General features: G+C 36.2%; 1 protein-coding gene across 1 annotated transcript in view; it reads left to right on the plus strand.

The window, feature by feature from the left end:
• Positions 1 to 10,696, plus strand: part of LOC306886658 (apoptosis-resistant E3 ubiquitin protein ligase 1-like) — a 38,881-nt gene extending 28,185 nt beyond the window's left edge. Inside the window, exons 20-22 of the mRNA XM_079443954.1 lie at positions 2,466 to 2,555; positions 8,019 to 8,194; positions 9,143 to 10,696. Of these exons, the coding sequence (XP_079300080.1) occupies positions 2,466 to 2,555; positions 8,019 to 8,194; positions 9,143 to 9,245 (369 nt within the window). The 3' untranslated portion in view covers positions 9,246 to 10,696. The remainder of the gene's footprint in view (positions 1 to 2,465; positions 2,556 to 8,018; positions 8,195 to 9,142) is intronic.
• The last annotated feature ends 12,940 nt before the right edge of the window (positions 10,697 to 23,636 follow it).

Genomic DNA, 23,636 nt, shown 5'->3' on the forward strand with positions numbered 1-23,636 from the left:
TCTTGCCTGGAACACGCAAGCAAAAGTACCTTGAAGTGAAGGTTTCCTCGCCGGAGCTTAACCTTGTTGTCTTCTGCCTCTCTGGGCTAGAGACTCAGAACTTGGTCAATCCACTTTATCTCTCTAGGATGGAGACTCAAGGTGTGCTGCATCGGTTGTTGTCTCGCTGGACAAAGACTCTGAATATAGAATGTCTCTCTCCTCATATCTGTTGCTGTCTCACAAGCTGGAGGCTTAGACTTGTTATTGCCTCTTCCCGCATCGGCCAGAGGCTCAGAACGTTGATGTTCCTCTCTCGGGATGGGAGACTCAGAACAAGTGTATCTGCTAGTTAGAGCCCTGCATGGGCCTCAAATTTAGGCCCTAGCCCGGCCCTGGCCCGAGATGCTCAGGCCCTAGTCCAGCCTGTGCTCTACAGCTTCTCAGAATTAGCGACCCAAGCCCATCTTTTTTCCTCCTTCTCCCAAAACAGCTTATACTACTGTTTCAGCTATTAAAATGGTTCAGTTTTGTATGTAATGGCAAAGTGATTTATATTTTGTTTCGTTTTTTTATGAAGTTAATTTAGAAAAACGTTTGGAGCATTTTTAAAGTAACGATCAAGCAGCCAGCGGCATACAGTAAGCTGATCATAGTCTATGTTTGATCAATTTAGCCTTCTCAAATCATCACGACTTGTCTAAAATTAAATCTATAGATATAAAACAGTTCAAGCACATAACAATGTTTAAATGTTAAACCTAGATAAATGTGCGCTGTATCCAATAGTTTGGGTGGAGAGTGAAAGTTAAAGTGCGCTTTGTAGGACATCAGCGCATTCACTTGCATTTTTTTCAGTCGATACGCCGTCATTTTTGCTCATGAATGTAAGAGTAATACATCATTCGGAACTGTAAATGGTCCACTTTTATTTGTGTGCACTTACAATATCAACAAAACGTTGTGCTTTTTATTATATAAAGAAAACAAACAAGATGCGCTTTCTGCCGTTTCGTCTTGAACAGGAGCGCTTCACAAAAATGAACAGAAACTCAGCGAATACATGCCTCACAGACATGATAAATATATCTAAAAAGCTTTAAATTACTATTTAACGTAATAAAACGAATCGAAAACAAACACTCTTTCATTATAATTATTATCCATAAAGATGCATTTCTCTCTAAAGGACTCCGAACAAGGAGTGTCTTTTGGGACGGTATCTTTATCCCTTTCCGATGAGGAGATTGCAATTTGGCACTTCTCCATTTCAGTGCTGTGATTGGCTGTTTCCATCAGAGTGGGGGGACACGGTGTGGCCCACCCTTCTTTCATCCTGTAGAACTTATTTGTCCAAACACACATTTAGAAAACTGTCACAAAAATTTTACCAGTGCATTTTTCACTTGCCAAACCACAACCAGAGACATTAAGTCCAGACATGGTGGAAAAAGAACTGTCATGCATGCATTAATTTGTCCATAAACAGCTGAGTTTGTGTAAGATGTTGCACTACACATTGCTGTCACTGAGAATACTAATTTCTCTGAATAAGTATAAAATGTGTGTGTTGTAGTTAGCATCAATTTAAGGTTTGAGAACACGGTTATGAATGGATTTGATTGGAACTCTGTGATCTCTCTTTGTTTCACCCACTGTTGCTGCATCCAGAGGTCCTAAGGAATTTTTATGGTGGTCACAGGCTAAAACCTTAGGAGCAGAAACTGGTACAAAGCCTGGGAAGGACAGGACTTCTCATTGTTTCAAAATGCAAAGGTTGTTTTCTTGCCCTCTAAAAGGTGTCTGGCTGTTGTCCTAGCATCTTAATCTGATGGCATTGGACAGTTTGCTTATTTTATCCACCAAGATCCAATCAAAATGTAACAAACCTTTGTCCACTATTGTGGTCAGAGAGGGGCCCTGCCATAAACTGGGCCCTGGAATGCGCCGTCCACTACAAAAGGTGGGCATTGGTGGTGATCCTTAGCTCTACATCAAGGTGGCTCTTCACAAAATTTAATCCACCTCTTCTTAATATCATAATTTTTTAGGAAATTTAAATGAGACCGAGCGGTTTAGTAAATGATGCAACCAAGTAATATGCATTTATGTGATGAAGGCATAGCAAGCCAACTGTAGGCTGTAGTAACTAATGACAGTAACTCACGATTGAGCGGCTGAACCACTGATGCTAATGTGCTCTAGTTATTAAAGTGATAGGGGGGGAGCCATGTAGCTATGCTCAGTGGATCCAGTGCGTCATCAAGAAAAAGGCCATCATTCAGGCCACCCAAAAAATCCTGAACACAAAAATTGTGAATTTTTTTTTTTAACGGTCTAACTCCACAATTAAGTACTACATCGTTCACACTCTTTGTAACACGTTTTCAGCAATACATTTCTAACATTTCTAATGGGTTTAGAAGCAAATCTCTCAATTGCCTTTTACATGGACTTTAAATTTGACTGTTTTGTCTTGTTCCCAGTTGTTGATGTGTGGTACGGGAGATATTAACGTGCAGGACTTTAAAGCTCATGCTGTAATTGTTGGAGGGTCATGGCACTTCAGAGAAAAGGTAAGTGACTTAATATTAAATGTATTTCATCCTTTTTTCAAGGTATGAACTTAGCATAGGTTTATACAGAAAGCATGGTATTCCCAAACACATCTTCATAAATGTTATTGTACAAGCACAAGGTGACAGAAAGCATTCAATGTAGGCTTCCCATGTGTTTTGAAAAACTTAGAAAAGGTATGACAAATTTTCCAGTCCTGAAAAACACTTAGAAATGAGTGAAATTGAGAGAGAAAATTATTTGAAATTACCAGTTTACCACTGGTCCAAAACAATTAATGTTTATAATGGAAAACTTTGAGTTCAGGAATGCTTACTTTTGACAGTGTGAATATTACTTTTTTAAAGGGTTATTTCACCCAAAAATGAAAATTAGCCTGTGATGTACTCACCCTTGAGGCATCCTAGGTGTATATGACTGTCTTCTTTCAGACGAATCTAATCGGATTTATATTAAAATAGGAGTGTAGCGATAGTAACGATTACTGGTTTGACGATAAATCATGATAAAATTCCCCACGGTTAGTATTACTGTTTCATATTTTAATTATCATTAAAACCTTCTTCGATTACCACGATTTGAACAACTCATGATAAATAAATACTGTCCAGCATGAAGCACAGTTTTAAGTAACAATCTAACGTGTGCACAGCCCGCAGAGTAGTTTAGTTTTGAGTGAAAATAGGGCGGAAAAGCTGGGAGGTTTTAAAAGAGTGCTGAGGGAATTAATTATATGAATGTACCTCTGAAGGATCTGACTGTCTTCAGAAACGATTCGATGGCATTTTGTTTTCATCTTCGCTCCATGTAATACCTAAAGGAAGTGTCCTTTAATCGCAATACTGCTTTGTCCAAGGAGTTTATGGGAAACAGCTGTAATTCTGCTGCTCCACAAGCGCCACCTGCTGTCAGAAAGTGGATTTACAGAGACTTATGTTTACATTCAGCTTGTGTTCAGTTTCTGTCTGGCCAAAAACAGACCGAATTTGCATGCCCTGCTGTAAATGTTGACCGGTTGATGAAAAACAAGCTTATGTGGATTCTACACATTTAAACAATTCAGATAAGTTATCTATAGTTATTTATGGAGCAGATGAAATACATATAATCATTTATTAATCAATTATCATTTTTGACTTAACCCTTTTCTTTATTTAAAGGCTGAAATGTGAGGTTTACATTTTTATGAAACTCTTTCAAAGCTTTATTTGAACATTTACATTAGATATTTGAACATGCTATTAAACTGGTGTCAGTCAAGATGTAAATTAAAATCTGAACATCATTGGTAATGTTATTGTTTTAGTGATTGTGCAAACACCTCCAGCTAGGGGTGGGCGATATGAGCTAAAATTCATATCACGATATTTTCCACTGTCCAGACGATATCGATTATATATCACGATATGAGAAAACAAAATTGGAATCACATTTTAGTAGACCTTAGTTAAATCACAGGCAGTATATGTATTTTAACTTTAACTAGGGGGAAAAAACACGATTTCAAGATCTAAGGCAAAAATAGAATGGTCTGACTTCAGATGTGTGAAATTATGCTACAAAAGAAAAAACAACAAATGGACTGAAAGAACATGCAAATTCATTCTATGACAGCAGATGGTGCTTATGGCCTCAATTTAGCGTTCCTTTGCTTATCGCTGTAAATAAAGCTGCTCTGCGCTGCACTTATGAACACGGAGGTAAGAGAAAAAGAAAATGCCATCTAAAGTTTTCTGAAGAGAGTTCCCTTCAGATACTCATTCATATTAACCCCCTGCACCCAATTCATATTTATATTTTTCTTATTTCAAGCATTGTGATCCGTGATCTTGTGCTGCCTGCTACAGTATTTTCTCTCTTTTTGTCTGTGTTCTGCGTCTCTGTCCTGTGTTAATGGCCGTTTACAGACTACACAAATTACATTTTGGGAAATTATTGAAATCCAGATTGTGTGCAGTTCCGAAAAGCCAATCGTGTGTTTGGGGGCAAAAACTATCCGGTTCTGATTTATGTCTGATTTATTTGAGCGGGGCATCTCTCTCTCTCTCTCTGAAGGCGCAGTAACGACCACGGGGAAAAATCTTTGTCTGTCCATCCAGTGAAATCCTTGAATATGTAACGGTATCCATGGTATAGCAAAATCCATATCACGACACAACATATTAATCACGTTAATACCAGCATAGCGCCCACCCCTACCTCCAGCACATTTGAACAATACCGTGATAATACTGATAACCGTGATCATTTTGGTCACTATAATCATGATAAGCAATTTTTATACCGTTACATCCCATATTAAAAATTGAATAAAAGCCTTCTGTAGCGATTCCATGCGTTTTTGTAAGAAAAATATCCATATTTCAAACGTACAGTGCCGTGAAAAGGTTTTTGCCCCAAAAGGTTTTCATTGATAAAGCTCTAAAAACCTTACTGACTGGTGTTTTAGTGCACTTCCTGCAAATATGGAAAAAATAAAGGGTCTCAATTAAATGTGCAGTTTCACATGATTAGTGCAATTTGTCACATGACCAGAGCAGTTTATTTCCTGTTTGCACCTTGAGAAGATGATGACTGCATCAAAGCTCCTAAACAAAAGGCTAGTAAAGTATGTTAACATAAAGATGACGCAGATTTTTGGTACACATGATCTTTAGGGTGTCTAGTAGTAATGTATGCATTTGCATATATTTAGTTTTGTTGAGTGTGGTCATCTTGGTAGGATAACAGTGTACTAATTAAAAATTCAAATGTTACAAAAAATTTACAATAATGATGTTGTAATACTCGTAGCATTAATATAAACATTTGATGTTATATTTTGCAAAAATTAACAATTTGGAAATGCGGTGATGGTTGAATTTTATTTTTTTTTATTTTTTTTTATCTCAACATTTTTTTGGTTCCTATCAATGTTGCATATGGTTTTTTTAATGCATAATAGTAACCTTGGAATGTGATCAAACAGTTTAAAATAGCTGGGGTAAGATATATAGAGAAATATGTTATTTCAGTACACACATTATCCCACCGCTCACAATTGTGACCGAACATAAAACACATTTTTTCTTACTCTTTTCCCCCCAAAATGAAAAAAAAATATTGATTATTTCAAAAGGTTACTTATGACACATCATTTGGATATTTTTATGTCTGGGAAAAATTTGGGATTAAACGGGTTAATAAATGAGATCATTATTTCAAAACTGCATTTTGTATTTACTCGGGTTATCTTTGTGTAATATTAAAATTAGTTTGATGATCTGAATCATTCAAGTGTGAGACATATGCAAAAAATAAAAACAGGAAGGGGGCAAAAACTTTTTCACACCACTGTAATGAACTTTTTTTTTCTCACTTCCGCTGCTTCTAATTCATGTCCGCCATTTTGCTTTGTTCTCGCCGACGTCCTGTGTCATCTGCCTGAACAACAGTACGACAGTCAGTGGAAGTGAGAAAAAAGTGTTTATGTTTGAAATATGGATATTTTTCTATAGGAGGACTTTATTCAACTTTATTCGAGCCGTGTGAGGCACGTTTTATTACGGATGCGTGCACTATTTCACATCTTCTGGACCGTTGACAAAAAGCACCCGCTTACCCCCATTGTAACGCTTGGAGTTTTGGGAAAAACTTTGTAATTTTTAATAATGAACGTACATGCCTATGCATTTATTTATTTATGAAGAGAACAGATGAACTGGTCGTAACTTTTCATGTTCAACACACCCTGCAGTGACAGTGGAGAACAATAAAAACAACAAAATATGCTAGGGCTGGGTAAAAAACAACAAAAAGCATTTCTTTATTTTAATAGATTATCATTTTTATGAACTAATATCTATTCTTAAATCCCAATCGATGCTGTTTTCATTTGATGAATGCACAGTACATATAGTGCGCCCACATCAGTGATTGCGCATCACACTAGGCTAAGCTTTGTGCTTTGTTACTGTTGATATGAATCAAAGTCTCAGATTTCAAATTCTGTCCATTTTATTAGGAAATTCAAGCAATAAATAGCGTTTTGGTGCCCTTTAATGTGGCGTGATAGATCGCTGTAGACACCTCAGATCAAGTGGCAATGAACTGATCATCTCTTTCGCTTTACTACTGTGTGTACTCGCCTGTGTGCAAAGACTCGTGACAGTTTTATTTTTGTTCTGGAGCTGATTATCCAGCACTCTGCTACCACAACGGAGCGCACCAACTGGACAGGGGTGGGAATTACAGTTGTAAATTACAATAGATCACCCTCACGGCCTTCAGATTTTTCCGTCACTGCTAAAAAAAAATCCGTCAATGACGGATAATTTCCGGTTAACACGACCTTTGCCCGTACGTGACCTCCCTTGTCCTGTTTCTTGACTGCTAACCACTGACTGATACAACAGCAGCATTGCTGAATGCTGATCACTTGAGAATGATCGCCCACACCTGTCATCATCCAGTCACAGCCACCCTCACGCAGTAGACTATAAGTTAAGTAAATCAGAAATCTTGAACATAACTGTTTGAGGAATCCTCTGTCGGCTTGTTGTTCCCGCCTCAGAGCAAGCGGTGCTCGCGCTAACACCAATTCCATCTATGTTTTGACTTTAGTAAATCAGTTTTGGCAAATACAAACAACGCGATTATTTTTCATGAGTCTAACATCCAACCGCGCAAGAAAACATAGCTGTTTTTGCAAAAAGAGTTTCATGGCTCTCCCTTTAAGAGAGTGCTCCTAATCTCAGCTTGTTACCTGAATAAAAGACACCTGTCCACTGAAGCAATCAATCAATCAGATTCCAAACTCTCCACCATGACTAAGACCAAAGAGCTGTCCAAGGATGTCAGGGACAAAATTGTAGACCTACACAAAGCTGGAATGGGCTACAAGACTATCGCTAAGCAGCTTGGTGAGAAGGTGACAACAGTTGGTGCGATTATTCGCAAAAGGGAACAAACACAAAAAATAACTGTCAATCTCCCTCGGACTGGGGCTCCATGCAAGATCTCACCTCTAAGGAGTGGCTCAAGAAGAAGCACATTAAATATTAAAAATACAGACATTACAAAAAGTAGCTTCAGCAAGAAAGTTTTGTTTTATTCAACTCTTTGCATGCTTTCTAGGCTTTAGGCTATATAATTAATTCATCATATAAAGGGTTTATTTTTAGTGGTGCAAAGAGGACCTATGGCCACATACACACGTTTTGCTATGGAAATATGAAATAATTTCTTTAATGAAATTATAGGCCTACTCTAAATAAGAAACTAAAACTGCCAGTAGGTGGTGGTAAATGTTTTAATGAATTAAGTCAATGAGTGGGTTTAAATTTAAGCTCTACAAATGAATTTATAAGCATATAGTTGACTTGGCTTGTTTTCTGTATCGCTTAATGCATTGACTAAATAGAACAAGCCAAGAAGGGGATGAATGTGTTAAAGTGAGCTAATCCGATTGTTCTGTTGTTTAGGTAATGAAATGGTTCTGGGCGGTGGTGTCATCCTTCACACAGGAAGAATTGGCGCGTTTGTTGCAGTTCACCACTGGCTCCTCGCAGCTCCCACCTGGTGGCTTCAATACGCTTTGCCCCTCCTTCCAGATTATAGCAGCTCCCACACACAGCACGCTGCCCACAGCACACACCTGGTGAGCGCACACGTCAAACATCATCTTACTTTCACAGAAGGACCAAAATCCATTTCCCAAAATTAAATGTGATATACAGTTAGGTCCATATATATTTGGACAAAGGCACATTTTTTTGTTATTTTAGCTGTTGACCAAAACATGTTCAAGTTACAGTTATATAATGAATAGGGGTTTAAAGTGCACACTGTGAGCTTTAATTTGAGGGTATTCTTTGAGGGAAAGATTAAGGAATTACACCTCTTTAATATGTACCTCCCCCCTTTTTCAAGGGACCATAAATAATTGGACAATTGATTCAAAAGCCATTTCATGAACAGATGTGGGCTATTCCAAGCCCAGTCTTTGATGTCCATGAGTTCCAGACGTAAGGCAGCCATTGCATGCAGAGGATTCTCAACAAAATATTAAAAATTATCATTTTATTTATGATTATATTTATTTGTCCAATTTCATTTGAGCCTCTGAAAATGGGGGGGACTGTGCATAAATATTTTTCTAATTCCTAAGAATTAGACTTTTTCCCTACGATGACATGTACATAGGGAGAATCTAGAATTTCTTGTTCTGAGAGACTGTTTATGATTTATTGGGATTATAAAAAAATGAGTGGGTGGATTTTTACCATTATAGGCTGGTTGTATAACCAGCCTATAATGGTAAACTGCGGCCACAGAATTGTGTTTAAACACCTTATAAAAGTCATTTTTGCATAATAGGTCCCCTTTAAGGTTTTTGCCATTTGATTAGAAAAAATAAAACATTATTTACTTAACAATAGCTATCATGATTTTTTTTTACATAATAAAAATGTTGAAATGTACTGTATTAATATGTTTCTAACAACATAAATATAGTTTTGTCGGACACATCTATAGGTGAAAGTGATATTTTTATATTAGGCTTGCATGTTTAACCCCTCTTGCCACATTGTTCTGTTTTAACCAGTTTTAACCAGCTGTGCCTCCCAACATATGACTCCTACGAGGAGCTCCACAAGCTGCTGAAGCTGGCCATCAGTGAGGGGAGTGAGGGCTTTGGTATGCTTTGAAACATCAGTCCAGCTCAGGCAGAAACTGAGTTATCTCCAAACCTCCTTTTTTCATGAACATGTCACCACAGTGTACTTTAAAGTGTACTGTAAAGGAAGGACTTTGATCACAAGATGCCTCTGGGAGGATTCAGGAGTCATGTACATATGTATTTAAAGACTGTTCTACAAGATGAAAATAAGAAAAGGTTTTTTTTTTTCCAGATAAATGCCTCTCTATATGAGTGCAGACATAATTAAATGGCCTACATAAGTGTCAGGATGCTTGTTTTGCATTTGACTTTTTTTTTTTTTTTTTAAATGGAACATAGTAGACTAAGGGATGATGGCAATGACTGCATACCCTCTACACTTGGGCCTTAACTGATCAGGGAAGGTTGTGTATATAACTGCTATTTTATTGTATGCTTTATTTATACACTGTGTATATTTTCCCTGTAACGTTCATTTGATATTTATGAAAAAGGGACTTTGGACACGTTATAATGTTAACATCTTTTTTCCATCTTTGGGAATTTCATAAATTATAAATTTGTTTTTCTCAGATGTTTATACTGTTTCAATTTCAACTGTTTTGGGATCAGGCATTTGTTTAGTTAAATGTTTGTTTCATATTTCAGATAGCTGACTTGTAGATTTATCAGATGTGCTTTTCGCTCTCTTCTTGAGCCCCTTAGTTTTCACTTTGGACATTATTACATGTGCATATATGGTATTTAGGACCCCCTCGAAAATGAGATGTTTCATCTCAAGGGGTTATCCTTAATAAAATGAAATGAAATGAAATATGTAGAAAACTAGTTATGATTAGATTTAGCTTAGGATGTCCATTAAAAAAAGTAGCAGTTCTAAAATATTATTACAAAGACACAAGATCCTACTGCAAAACTATTGTTATTCTGAAATCTTTGAGCAACATCTATGCATCATACCAAACAAATCCCCAAACAACATATAACTCTGGTTTTTGCTTCTTTTGTACATATCTGATGCTGTTTAAATTTTGTTCTTTTAATGGCGCTACAAAAGGAAAGTCTATTTGTGAGAGGAAAAAACAATGCACAATGGCTGACTGTTGATGAACAATAGTGAAATGTTTTCCACTGTATAGAGCCTGTGGCAATTTTCTAGGAGGTCACATGCAAACTTGGAGTGTCCTTTTATGACCACTACAAACCATTTGCAAGGATACAAAATGCTAAAAAAAAAAAAAAAAAAAAAGACTAACTTGATGTTACACTGTGCTCTTCTCACTCTCTCTCTCTCTCTCTCTCTCTCCTTAATAAATAAATAAATATATATATATATATATATATATATAATTATACAGACACACACACACACACTTTCTTTTTTTCCATGTAGATATTTTCTTGGGTTTCCTCATTTCTGTGCAGATGGATACAGTTGATATTTTCTTTATGCAACACATTAAAAAAACAAACGTATTTATTAATTGTAAATGTCATTAAAAATGTGGAATTGTAGCGAAGCTAATCCATAACATTATGCTTTGGATTACAAAGTAAAATTCCAAATTTATTCCAGCATTAAGAAAGGCACTATATCTGTAGCCAGAAACAAGGCTCTGGATCCCTAAAGGAGGAAAAAGAACAGAGGTACAATAAAGATACATATTCCATTAACAATCCTTGCATTTTGTCTTAGCTCTATATTCAGCCTTGTGTTACTTTGACAAAACCACAGTTTGACGTCTCTTTTGTAGTGTCACTAACTTTTGTACTAAAATTTAACTAAATTAATGAAGCATGCATGCGCACAAAATACATACTCTTGAGTGAGCTCAACTGTTAAGATAAAATTTCATGCAGGGAATTATGAGATAACACTTTAGAATACTGTTCCATCATTAATGAGTGATGAAACAAGAACACATGAGTAACACAATATTAGCACTCCAGTAAATAACAAGAAACTGATTAATGAATTAGTAAGTAATAGTGCTTGGTCCAATGTGGTAGTTCACTGTTAGCTAATCAGTAACTATTATTTTTTCATACCTCCCTAAGAACTAGGCTACTGTATACAGGTTCATAATTAATATGAACAATACATAATGTATAATTAATTCTAAGACTGGCGGCTGAAGGTAGGGATGTAACGGTATGAAAAAATGTTATCACTATTATAGCGACCAAAATTATCACGGTTATCAGTATCATCACAGTATTGTTAAAATGTGCTGGAGATGTTCAAAAAGTACCGACACATAAATCACTTCAAGTTTTATATTTAAAAATCAACAAACTACAAATAAAATGAGTTTTGTTTGCATAATCACTAAAACAATAACATTACCAACGATGTTCAGATTTTAAATGACATCTTGACTGACACCAGTTTAATAGCATGTTCAAATATCTAATGTAAATGTTCAAATAAAGCTTTGAAAGAGTTTCATAAAAATTTTAACCTCACATTTCAGCCTTTAAATAAAGAAAAGGATTAAGTCAAAATGATAATTGATTAATAAATGATTATATGTATTTTATCTGCTCCATAAATCTATATAGCTTATCTGAATTGTTTAAATGTGTAGAATCCACATAAGCTTGTTTTTCATCAACCGGTCAACATTTACAGCAGGGCATGCAAATTCGGTCTGTTTTTGGCCAGACAGAAACTGCACACAAGCTGAATGTAAATATAAGTCTCTGTAAATCCACTTTCTGACAGCAGGTGGCGCTTGTGGAGCAGCAGAATTACAGCTGTTTCCAGTAACCTCCGCGAACAAAGCAGTATTGCCCACCAAAGTGGCTCAGTGCATGTTGCTTGTCAATAAAAGAGCTGCACGGCATCTTACATGACATGATAACAAGAACTTGCCATCACCGTTATATGCTGATTAAATAGATCAAACTGTCCAGATTGCTATACACTGCTAGAACACATGTATTTCGACCAGATCAGTTTGTTGGTATAATAATAGGTTGATTCAGTACAGATGTAAATTTTAAGTTTATTTTCTTTGGAATAAAGGTGTGTGAAAGTAAAATTGAAATAAAAGCACAAATACAATGTAGTATAATAATTTTAAATTGTGCCAAAAAGGGTTCTTTCTCCTTATATAGAAACTTCTTGGCATAAAGGGTTCTTTGGAGTTGAGTATAGAACCCTAGGGTTCTATATAGAACCCCAAAGAAGCTTTTTTTATAAGAGTGCTGATTTATTTAGGAATGAAAAAGAGGGACTAGTTGATATGTTTTTTTCACTAGAGTGGTTATAACACAACTTTGTCAGATTTTTATTTATTTATTGTTTTTTTTTTTTTTTTGAAAATCATGGGCATTTCTGTTTTGAAATCATTAAAAAAATGGGCCCCCATTTGCTTCCACAAAAAGTGGCTCACCGCAAGATTGAGTTTTGACTTTTATTTTAATTAATTAATTTATTCATTCATTTATTCCGCTTGATTTAATTTATATTAACCAGGTATGACATTTCTGTTTTTAAATCGTTCAAAAATACGCCCCCATTTACTCACCGCAACATTGATTTTTGAATTTATTTCTTTAAATGTATATTTTTATTGTTATTTATTTATTTCACTTTAATTTGATTCATATTAAAACACAGGCATGGCATTTATTTATTTATTCTTTTCAATCATTCAGAAATGCATCCCCGGTGTGTCTTCTTTAAATAGCTGGCTCTCGAGTGCTTTACTCGCTTACGGCCATACCACCCTGAGCACGCCCGATCTCGTCCGATCTCGGAAGCTTAGCAGGGTCGGGCCTGGTTAGTACTTGGATGGGAGACCGCCTGGGAATACCAGGTGCTGTAAGCTTTTGCTTTTCCTTCACACGGCAGCTAACACGCTTCTCCAAGCCTCTGCGTTCATGCTTTCCCCTTTAAACTGATTGCTTTTTTTATTTATTTTTTTGCTTACTCTGTGCCGCCTTTCTGCTTTCGGTGTGACAAAGGACGGCCGAGACTCGTCATTCGTACTTTCTCCTCCAGGGGGCGATAGATATAAAGAACCCTTTAGGGGTTCCCATTATGGGATCATTCTTTGGATTTCATTTTTGTTTTAATTAAATATTAAGGCTTAAAAAGCTCATATAACTAATTTATCACTAGAAAAACGGAAATATCCATAAGCATAACACATCAAGGTTTTGCGTGATCATTTAAGACATTTTTATTAGCATTTACTGTGACAAGCAATATATAACACAGCAATTCATAGTGCAACAGTTACAGAGATTAACATAAATCCATGTTTCCTCATTTATTCATACTTTTTAAAATATTTCTCACCTGTCTAAATAGCACTCTCCGTTTTAGAAATATTGTTTTTTCAACCCCCTCCACCTTACCCATCCAACATGTCAGTCACAAATATATGTTGATTGCTAAGAAACCACAAAAAAAACTACAACAAAAATAAAACAACAACAACTGAATGGAATGTTAACTTGCACAAATAAATAAACAAAGTTAACTGGTAAAACTAAGTTTTTAAAATAAATACACAAGTAAAGTTAGAAAGTGAAAAGTGTGTCATCAAATAGTATATTAATGACACCCTTATTTTGCGTCTCACCACCAGGTCATTACCCTTTTCCTTAAACAAATGTCAAGTATTTACTCCACATTCTCCTATAAACCAAGTAGTCTGACTTTTTTTTCTTTTGTATGCTTTCCCCAATTAATAGTGCTCTCTGAGTTAGATGAGCATCTACAACAACCAAATACAGCCTGTTTAGAATATTATACAATTACTTCAGCAAAACAAATAATTATATTTTACTATAACTGCAAACACTCACAGTTATCCACAGAAAAAAAGGAAACACCTCCATCAGCTGCTTCTCTCTTTGTTCTTCTTGGTTTGAATTCATGTTTATAACGGTCTGACGGTGATTTGACCGAAACTTTGTTTCATCTTTTCCTATGACTTTATGTATAGGTCCAATACAATCTACAGGGCAAAATAAAATAAAATAAAAATTACGTTAGACTATATCATGAACTCTCGCCAGCATTGTTAATCAATTCACAACAGTTTTTATCAAGATACCGTAGGGAGTCATGTTAAAAATGACAAACCTCCCGGCGGAGAATTGCGCGCGACAAACCACCTTTCTTCTTTTAGCTTGTTGAAATAAACGTGTAACGTTAGGCTAACTAACAATGACAAGGGTTTAGGTAAAAGTAATTAAAATAAGCTCAAATGAATGAATTTTCTCACTTACCGATGTAACCGTCGTTCTCCTGAGCGCAGAACCGTTGAAGTTTAAACAGCGGCGCTCGCGGGCTTTTAAGTGGTCACTCTCGCGAGAGGCGCGCGACTGAAATGCGCCGCTGTGCAGACGGGACAAAACTGATCAGCGCATAGACACGCGTTCGAGTTGTTTGCCGTTTATGTCGAATATCATTTTACGCATCTGTTATAAGAAAAGCCTTTTAGAATCTAAACGAAAACACTGAAACTCATATGAGCATGTTGCTTGTCAATAAAAGAGCTGCACGGCATCTTACATGACATGATAACAAGAACTTGCAATCACGTTATATGCTGATTAAATAGAAGACTAGCGTGTACCTATGATTAAATAGATCAAACTGTCCAGATTGCTATACACTGCTAGAACACATGTATTTCGACCAGATCAGTTTGTTGGTATAATAATAGGTTGATTCAGTGCAGATGTAAATCTTAAGTTTATTTTCTTTGGAATAAAGGTGTGTGAAAGTAAAATTGAAATAAAAGCACAAATATAATGTAGTATAATAATTTTAAATTGTGCCAAAAAGGGTTCTTTCTCCTTATATAGAACCTTTTTGGCATAAAGGGTTCTTTGGAGTTGAGTATAGAACCCTAGGGTTCTATATAGAACCCCAAAGAAGCTTTTTTTATAAGAGTGCTGATTTATTTAGGAATGAAAAAGAGGGACTAGTTGATATGTTTTTTTCACTAGAACGGTTATAACACAACTTTGTCAGATTTTTATTTATTTATTGTTTTTTTTTTGTTTTTTTTCGAAAATCATGGGCATTTCTGTTTTGAAATCGTTCAAAAAATGGGCCCCCATTTGCTTCCACAAAGAGTGGCTCACCGCAAGATTGAGTTTTGACTTTTATTTTAATTGATTGATTTATTCATTCATTTATTCCGCTTGATTTAATTTATATTAACCAGGTATGACATTTCTGTTTTTAAATCGTTCAAAAATACGCCCCCATTTACTCACCGCAACATTGATTTTTGAATTTATTTCTTTAAATGTATATTTTTATTGTTAGTCATTTATTTCACTTTAATTTGATTCATATTAAACACAGGCATGGCATTTATTTTATGTTTTTTCAATCATTCAGAAATGCATCCCCGGTGTGTCTTCTTTAAATAGCTGGCTCTCGAGTGCTTTACTCGCTTACGGCCATACCACCCTGAGCACGCCCGATCTCGTCCGATCTCGGAAGCTAAGCAGGGTCGGGCCTGGTTAGTACTTGGATGGGAGACCGCCTGGGAATACCAGGTGCTGTAAGCTTTTGCTTTTCCTTCACACGGCAGCTAACACGCTTCTCCAAGCCTCTGCGTTCATGCTTTCCCCTTTAAACTGATTGCTTTTTTTATTTATTTTTTTGCTTACTCTGTGCCTTGCCTTTCTGCTTTCGGTGTGACAAAGGACAGCCGAGCCTCGTCATTCGTACTTTCTCCTCCAGGGGGCGATAGATATAAAGAACCCTTTAGGGGTTCCCATTATGGGATCATTCTTTGGATTTCATTTTTGTTTTGTTTTAATTAAATATTAAGGCTTAAAAAGCTCATATAACTAATTTATCACTAGAAAAACGGAAATATCCATAAGCATAACACATCAAGGTTTTGCGTGATCATTTAAGACATTTTTATTAGCATTTACTGTGACAAGCAATATATAACACAGCAATTCATAGTGCAACAGTTACAGAGATTAACATAAATCCATGTTTCCTCATTTATTCATACTTTTTTAAATATTTCTCACCTGTCTAAATAGCACTCTCCGTTTTAGAAATATTGTTTTTTCAACCCCCTCCACCTTACCCATCCAACATGTCAGTCACAAATATATGTTGATTGCTAAGAAACCACAAAAAAAACTACAACAAAAATAAAACAACAACAACTGAATGGAATGTTAACTTGCACAAATAAATAAACAAAGTTAACTGGTAAAACTAAGTTTTTAAAATAAATACACAAGTAAAGTTAGAAAGTGAAAAGTGTGTCATCAAATAGTATATTAATGACACCCTTATTTTGCGTCTCACCACCAGGTCATTACCCTTTTCCTTAAACAAATGTCAAGTATTTACTCCACATTCTCCTATAAACCAAGTAGTCTGACTTTTTTTTCTTTTGTATGCTTTCCCCAATTAATAGTGCTCTCTGAGTTAGATGAGCATCTACAACAACCAAATACAGCCTGTTTAGAATATTATACAATTACTTCAGCAAAACAAATAATTATATTTTACTATAACTGCAAACACTCACAGTTATCCACAGAAAAAAAGGAAACACCTCCATCAGCTGCTTCTCTCTTTGTTCTTCTTGGTTTGAATTCATGTTTATAACGGTCTGACGGTGATTTGACCGAAACTTTGTTTCATCTTTTCCTATGACTTTATGTATAGGTCCAATACAATCTACAGGGCAAAATAAAATAAAATAAAAATTACGTTAGACTATATCATGAACTCTCGCCAGCATTGTTAATCAATTCACAACAGTTTTTATCAAGATACCGTAGGGAGTCATGTTAAAAATGACAAACCTCCCGGCGGAGAATTGCGCGCGACAAACCACCTTTCTTCTTTTAGCTTGTTGAAATAAACGTGTAACGTTAGGCTAACTAACAATGACAAGGGTTTAGGTAAAAGTAATTAAAATAAGCTCAAATGAATGAATTTTCTCACTTACCGATGTAACCGTCGTTCTCCTGAGCGCAGAACCGTTGAAGTTTAAACAGCGGCGCTCGCGGGCTTTTAAGTGGTCCCTCTCGCGAGAGGCGCGCGACTGAAATGCGCCGCTGTGCAGACGGGACAAAACTGATCAACGCATAGACACGCGTTCGAGTTGTTTGCCGTTTATGTCGAATATCATTTTACGCATCTGTTATAAGAAAAGCCTTTTAGAATCTAAACGAAAACACTGAAACTCATATGAGCATGTTGCTTGTCAATAAAAGAGCTGCACGGCATCTTACATGACATGATAACAAGAACTTGCAATCACGTTATATGCTGATTAAATAGAAGACTAGCGTGTACCTATGATTAAATAGATCAAACTGTCCAGATTGCTATACACTGCTAGAACACATGTATTTCGACCAGATCAGTTTGTTGGTATAATAATAGGTTGATTCAGTGCAGATGTAAATCTTAAGTTTATTTTCTTTGGAATAAAGGTGTGTGAAAGTAAAATTGAAATAAAAGCACAAATATAATGTAGTATAATAATTTTAAATTGTGCCAAAAAGGGTTCTTTCTCCTTATATAGAACCTTTTTGGCATAAAGGGTTCTTTGGAGTTGAGTATAGAACCCTAGGGTTCTATATAGAACCCCAAAGAAGCTTTTTTTATAAGAGTGCTGATTTATTTAGGAATGAAAAAGAGGGACTAGTTGATATGTTTTTTTCACTAGAACGGTTATAACACAACTTTGTCAGATTTTTATTTATTTATTGTTTTTTTTTTGTTTTTTTTCGAAAATCATGGGCATTTCTGTTTTGAAATCGTTCAAAAAATGGGCCCCCATTTGCTTCCACAAAGAGTGGCTCACCGCAAGATTGAGTTTTGACTTTTATTTTAATTGATTGATTTATTCATTCATTTATTCCGCTTGATTTAATTTATATTAACCAGGTATGACATTTCTGTTTTTAAATCGTTCAAAAATACGCCCCCATTTACTCACCGCAACATTGATTTTTGAATTTATTTCTTTAAATGTATATTTTTATTGTTAGTCATTTATTTCACTTTAATTTGATTCATATTAAACACAGGCATGGCATTTATTTTATGTTTTTTCAATCATTCAGAAATGCATCCCCGGTGTGTCTTCTTTAAATAGCTGGCTCTCGAGTGCTTTACTCGCTTACGGCCATACCACCCTGAGCACGCCCGATCTCGTCCGATCTCGGAAGCTAAGCAGGGTCGGGCCTGGTTAGTACTTGGATGGGAGACCGCCTGGGAATACCAGGTGCTGTAAGCTTTTGCTTTTCCTTCACACGGCAGCTAACACGCTTCTCCAAGCCTCTGCGTTCATGCTTTCCCCTTTAAACTGATTGCTTTTTTTATTTATTTTTTTGCTTACTCTGTGCCTTGCCTTTCTGCTTTCGGTGTGACAAAGGACAGCCGAGCCTCGTCATTCGTACTTTCTCCTCCAGGGGGCGATAGATATAAAGAACCCTTTAGGGGTTCCCATTATGGGATCATTCTTTGGATTTCATTTTTGTTTTGTTTTAATTAAATATTAAGGCTTAAAAAGCTCATATAACTAATTTATCACTAGAAAAACGGAAATATCCATAAGCATAACACATCAAGGTTTTGCGTGATCATTTAAGACATTTTTATTAGCATTTACTGTGACAAGCAATATATAACACAGCAATTCATAGTGCAACAGTTACAGAGATTAACATAAATCCATGTTTCCTCATTTATTCATACTTTTTTAAATATTTCTCACCTGTCTAAATAGCACTCTCCGTTTTAGAAATATTGTTTTTTCAACCCCCTCCACCTTACCCATCCAACATGTCAGTCACAAATATATGTTGATTGCTAAGAAACCACAAAAAAAACTACAACAAAAATAAAACAACAACAACTGAATGGAATGTTAACTTGCACAAATAAATAAACAAAGTTAACTGGTAAAACTAAGTTTTTAAAATAAATACACAAGTAAAGTTAGAAAGTGAAAAGTGTGTCATCAAATAGTATATTAATGACACCCTTATTTTGCGTCTCACCACCAGGTCATTACCCTTTTCCTTAAACAAATGTCAAGTATTTACTCCACATTCTCCTATAAACCAAGTAGTCTGACTTTTTTTTCTTTTGTATGCTTTCCCCAATTAATAGTGCTCTCTGAGTTAGATGAGCATCTACAACAACCAAATACAGCCTGTTTAGAATATTATACAATTACTTCAGCAAAACAAATAATTATATTTTACTATAACTGCAAACACTCACAGTTATCCACAGAAAAAAAGGAAACACCTCCATCAGCTGCTTCTCTCTTTGTTCTTCTTGGTTTGAATTCATGTTTATAACGGTCTGACGGTGATTTGACCGAAACTTTGTTTCATCTTTTCCTATGACTTTATGTATAGGTCCAATACAATCTACAGGGCAAAATAAAATAAAATAAAAATTACGTTAGACTATATCATGAACTCTCGCCAGCATTGTTAATCAATTCACAACAGTTTTTATCAAGATACCGTAGGGAGTCATGTTAAAAATGACAAACCTCCCGGCGGAGAATTGCGCGCGACAAACCACCTTTCTTCTTTTAGCTTGTTGAAATAAACGTGTAACGTTAGGCTAACTAACAATGACAAGGGTTTAGGTAAAAGTAATTAAAATAAGCTCAAATGAATGAATTTTCTCACTTACCGATGTAACCGTCGTTCTCCTGAGCGCAGAACCGTTGAAGTTTAAACAGCGGCGCTCGCGGGCTTTTAAGTGGTCACTCTCGCGAGAGGCGCGCGACTGAAATGCGCCGCTGTGCAGACGGGACAAAACTGATCAACGCATAGACACGCGTTCGAGTTGTTTGCCGTTTATGTCGAATATCATTTTACGCATCTGTTATAAGAAAAGCCTTTTAGAATCTAAACGAAAACACTGAAACTCATATGAGCATGTTGCTTGTCAATAAAAGAGCTGCACGGCATCTTACATGACATGATAACAAGAACTTGCAATCACGTTATATGCTGATTAAATAGAAGACTAGCGTGTACCTATGATTAAATAGATCAAACTGTCCAGATTGCTATACACTGCTAGAACACATGTATTTCGACCAGATCAGTTTGTTGGTATAATAATAGGTTGATTCAGTGCAGATGTAAATCTTAAGTTTATTTTCTTTGGAATAAAGGTGTGTGAAAGTAAAATTGAAATAAAAGCACAAATATAATGTAGTATAATAATTTTAAATTGTGCCAAAAAGGGTTCTTTCTCCTTATATAGAACCTTTTTGGCATAAAGGGTTCTTTGGAGTTGAGTATAGAACCCTAGGGTTCTATATAGAACCCCAAAGAAGCTTTTTTTATAAGAGTGCTGATTTATTTAGGAATGAAAAAGAGGGACTAGTTGATATGTTTTTTTCACTAGAGCGGTTATAACACAACTTTGTCAGATTTTTATTTATTTATTGTTTTTTTTGTTTTTTTTCGAAAATCATGGGCATTTCTGTTTTGAAATCGTTCAAAAAATGGGCCCCCATTTGCTTCCACAAAGAGTGGCTCACCGCAAGATTGAGTTTTGACTTTTATTTTAATTGATTGATTTATTCATTCATTTATTCCGCTTGATTTAATTTATATTAACCAGGTATGACATTTCTGTTTTTAAATCGTTCAAAAATACGCCCCCATTTACTCACCGCAACATTGATTTTTGAATTTATTTCTTTAAATGTATATTTTTATTGTTAGTTATTTATTTCACTTTAATTTGATTCATATTAAACACAGGCATGGCATTTATTTTATGTTTTTTCAATCATTCAGAAATGCATCCCCGGTGTGTCTTCTTTAAATAGCTGGCTCTCGAGTGCTTTACTCGCTTACGGCCATACCACCCTGAGCATGCTCGTTAGTGGTACGATCCAGGAAGTGAGTTAAATCAGTGCGGAAAACAGACGGAAAGTTTGGTTGAAGGGATAGTTTGTTCATTTCTTTTGTTTTTGGTTTTAAATCTGGGCGACAAACTGAGGAGTTTATAAGGTGGTGTAAGGCTTCTCCCCAAACAGCGTTTCGCTGTTTGGGGTGCTACTAGGAGTGGGGTTACCCACGGCGTTCTACGGACAGGATGGAAACTAACAAGGAAAAAGACAAGGATTCGGTACGGAGAATGGGAGATGGAAATGCAACAACAGGTCGGAGTTATGAGAAGAAACTAACTGTGTTGGTAGAAATTGTTGGAAATGAAAGAATTACGATGATGGAGTTATTGCGGAAGGTAAAAGAAGAGTGCGGTGAGGTTATTGGCTGTAGATACAAGAATCCAAAGGAATATGAACTGACCATGCATGAGGAGAAAGGGAAAAAGAAGATATTAGACGGAATAAAAATTAGAAACGGGAGTATATTGGCGAAGGAGATCAATAACAGTGAGACCGTGGTCTCTTTCCTGAACCTGCCAACCTACATAACTGATGAGGAAATAATAAAGAAATTAACAGACTGGGGAGTGACAGCGGCCTCTACAGTGAAAAGGAGAATGTGGCCAGGGACTGGAATCGCTGACGGGACGAGGTTCCTAAAGGTCAAGTTTACTGAAAAGGTAAAATCACTACCATACTCAACGAAGTTCGAGACAGTGGGAGGAACCGAGCACTTTCGGGTGTTACATGACAGACAGGTGAAGGTATGTCGCCTATGCATACAGCCAGGACATATTGTTAAAGACTGCCCGAACTTCATATGTTTTAAATGTGGCGGGCAAGGTCACTATGCACGGGAGTGCAGCGAAGGGAGCTGCACAGTGTGTTGGAAGAGAAATGAATTGTGTGTATGCAACGCAGCAGAAAAGGACGAGGACAAAGAGGAGACGGGGGACTTCGTAGACCTGTATGGTGAGGTGGAAGAGACCCAATTATCAAGTGGTGAAGAAGGAGGCGAGGAAGGGAGTGAGCTGGAAAGCATAATGGAGGCAGGATGGTCTGGAAAAAGTAGGAGGCATACTAACGTGAGTGGAGGAATTGACAAGAAAATGACAACCAATGGTGACGGGAGAAATAAGAGAGATGATAACGAAAACCAACAAGATATGGGAGTGGGAAAAGAAGGAGCATCGATGAGAATACAAGAAGGAAAAGGAGAAGAGGAAGAAGAAGAGGGGATGATTGTACAAGAGACTAATGTTACTTTGATAAACCTTATGGACGAAACTGGAAAAAATGGAACTGTCTCTAAGCAACTTAAGAGGAAAATGGAAAAGGGTGGAGAAGGCAGCGCCAAAAAAGTGGGATGATGAAATCGAAATGTCAAAAGTGGACTCGATGTGTGAAAATATTAAGACGAGTCTGCCCAGAGCATGGGTAGAGAGTATTGAAAATGAAACTGTTAAACCAGGGGAATGGGGATTGCCAGATTTGTATTTTGATGGAGGTGATGGGAAAAGACTTCTAGAAGGAGTATCTACTAAGATGATGTATAAATTTATTTTGAAAAAAGAGATCAAATTACCGGCATCAGAAAAGGTGTGGTCAAAGGTGTTCCCTGGCTTAAAGGTTAAAGAAATTTGGGAAAATCTATGTGTAAAATACAATGGAATAGAATGTGAAAACCTGGATTTTAAATTAAGACACAACAGAATCTACACGAAAGTGGTCCTCCACCAGATAAATAAGAACATAAATAGGGATTGTGATGTGTGTAGATCTGCTCCAGAAACGTTGATGCATGTTTTTTTAGAGTGTAGAGAACTTGAGGGTTTTCATGAAAGGCTAAAAGAACTAATCAAAGAAAACTGGGGGAAGAATGTTAAACAAAATGAATGGAAGAAACTGTTTTTATTTGGTGATTGTGTAGACTATAAAGATAAGAAAGTAAATCTCTGCAATTATGTACTGAGCCATGCAAGATATGCGGTATGGGCTAGGAGGAACTTAGCGTTTTTTGAAGGGAAAAATGTAGATATCTGTACAATGTTTAAAAACGTACTGAGGAAAAATGCTTGGCTTATGTGGAAATATCTGGATAAAGATGTGTTTGAAAAAGCTTTTATAATGGATTGTAATCTTATAAATGTGGATGATGGAAAGAAAATGTATTTACATTTTTGAGCAGGTATCTATGTACTCAATATAACATGCTAAGGATTGTAATGATATAATTTGTGAAATGTAAAACCTTTTAGATTTTTGATAATAAAAAAAAAAAAAAAAAAAAAAAAGCACGCCCGATCTCGTCCGATCTCGGAAGCTAAGCAGGGTCGGGCCTGGTTAGTACTTGGATGGGAGACCGCCTGGGAATACCAGGTGCTGTAAGCTTTTGCTTTTCCTTCACACGGCAGCTAACACGCTTCTCCAAGCCTCTGCGTTCATGCTTTCCCCTTTAAACTGATTGCTTTTTTCATTTATTTTTTTGCTTACTCTCTGCCGCCTTTCTGCTTTCGGTG

The sequence above is a fragment of the Barbus barbus genome (genome assembly GCF_936440315.1).
Source record: "Barbus barbus genome assembly, chromosome: 20".
In the NCBI taxonomy this organism is placed as follows: Eukaryota; Metazoa; Chordata; class Actinopteri; order Cypriniformes; family Cyprinidae; genus Barbus; species Barbus barbus.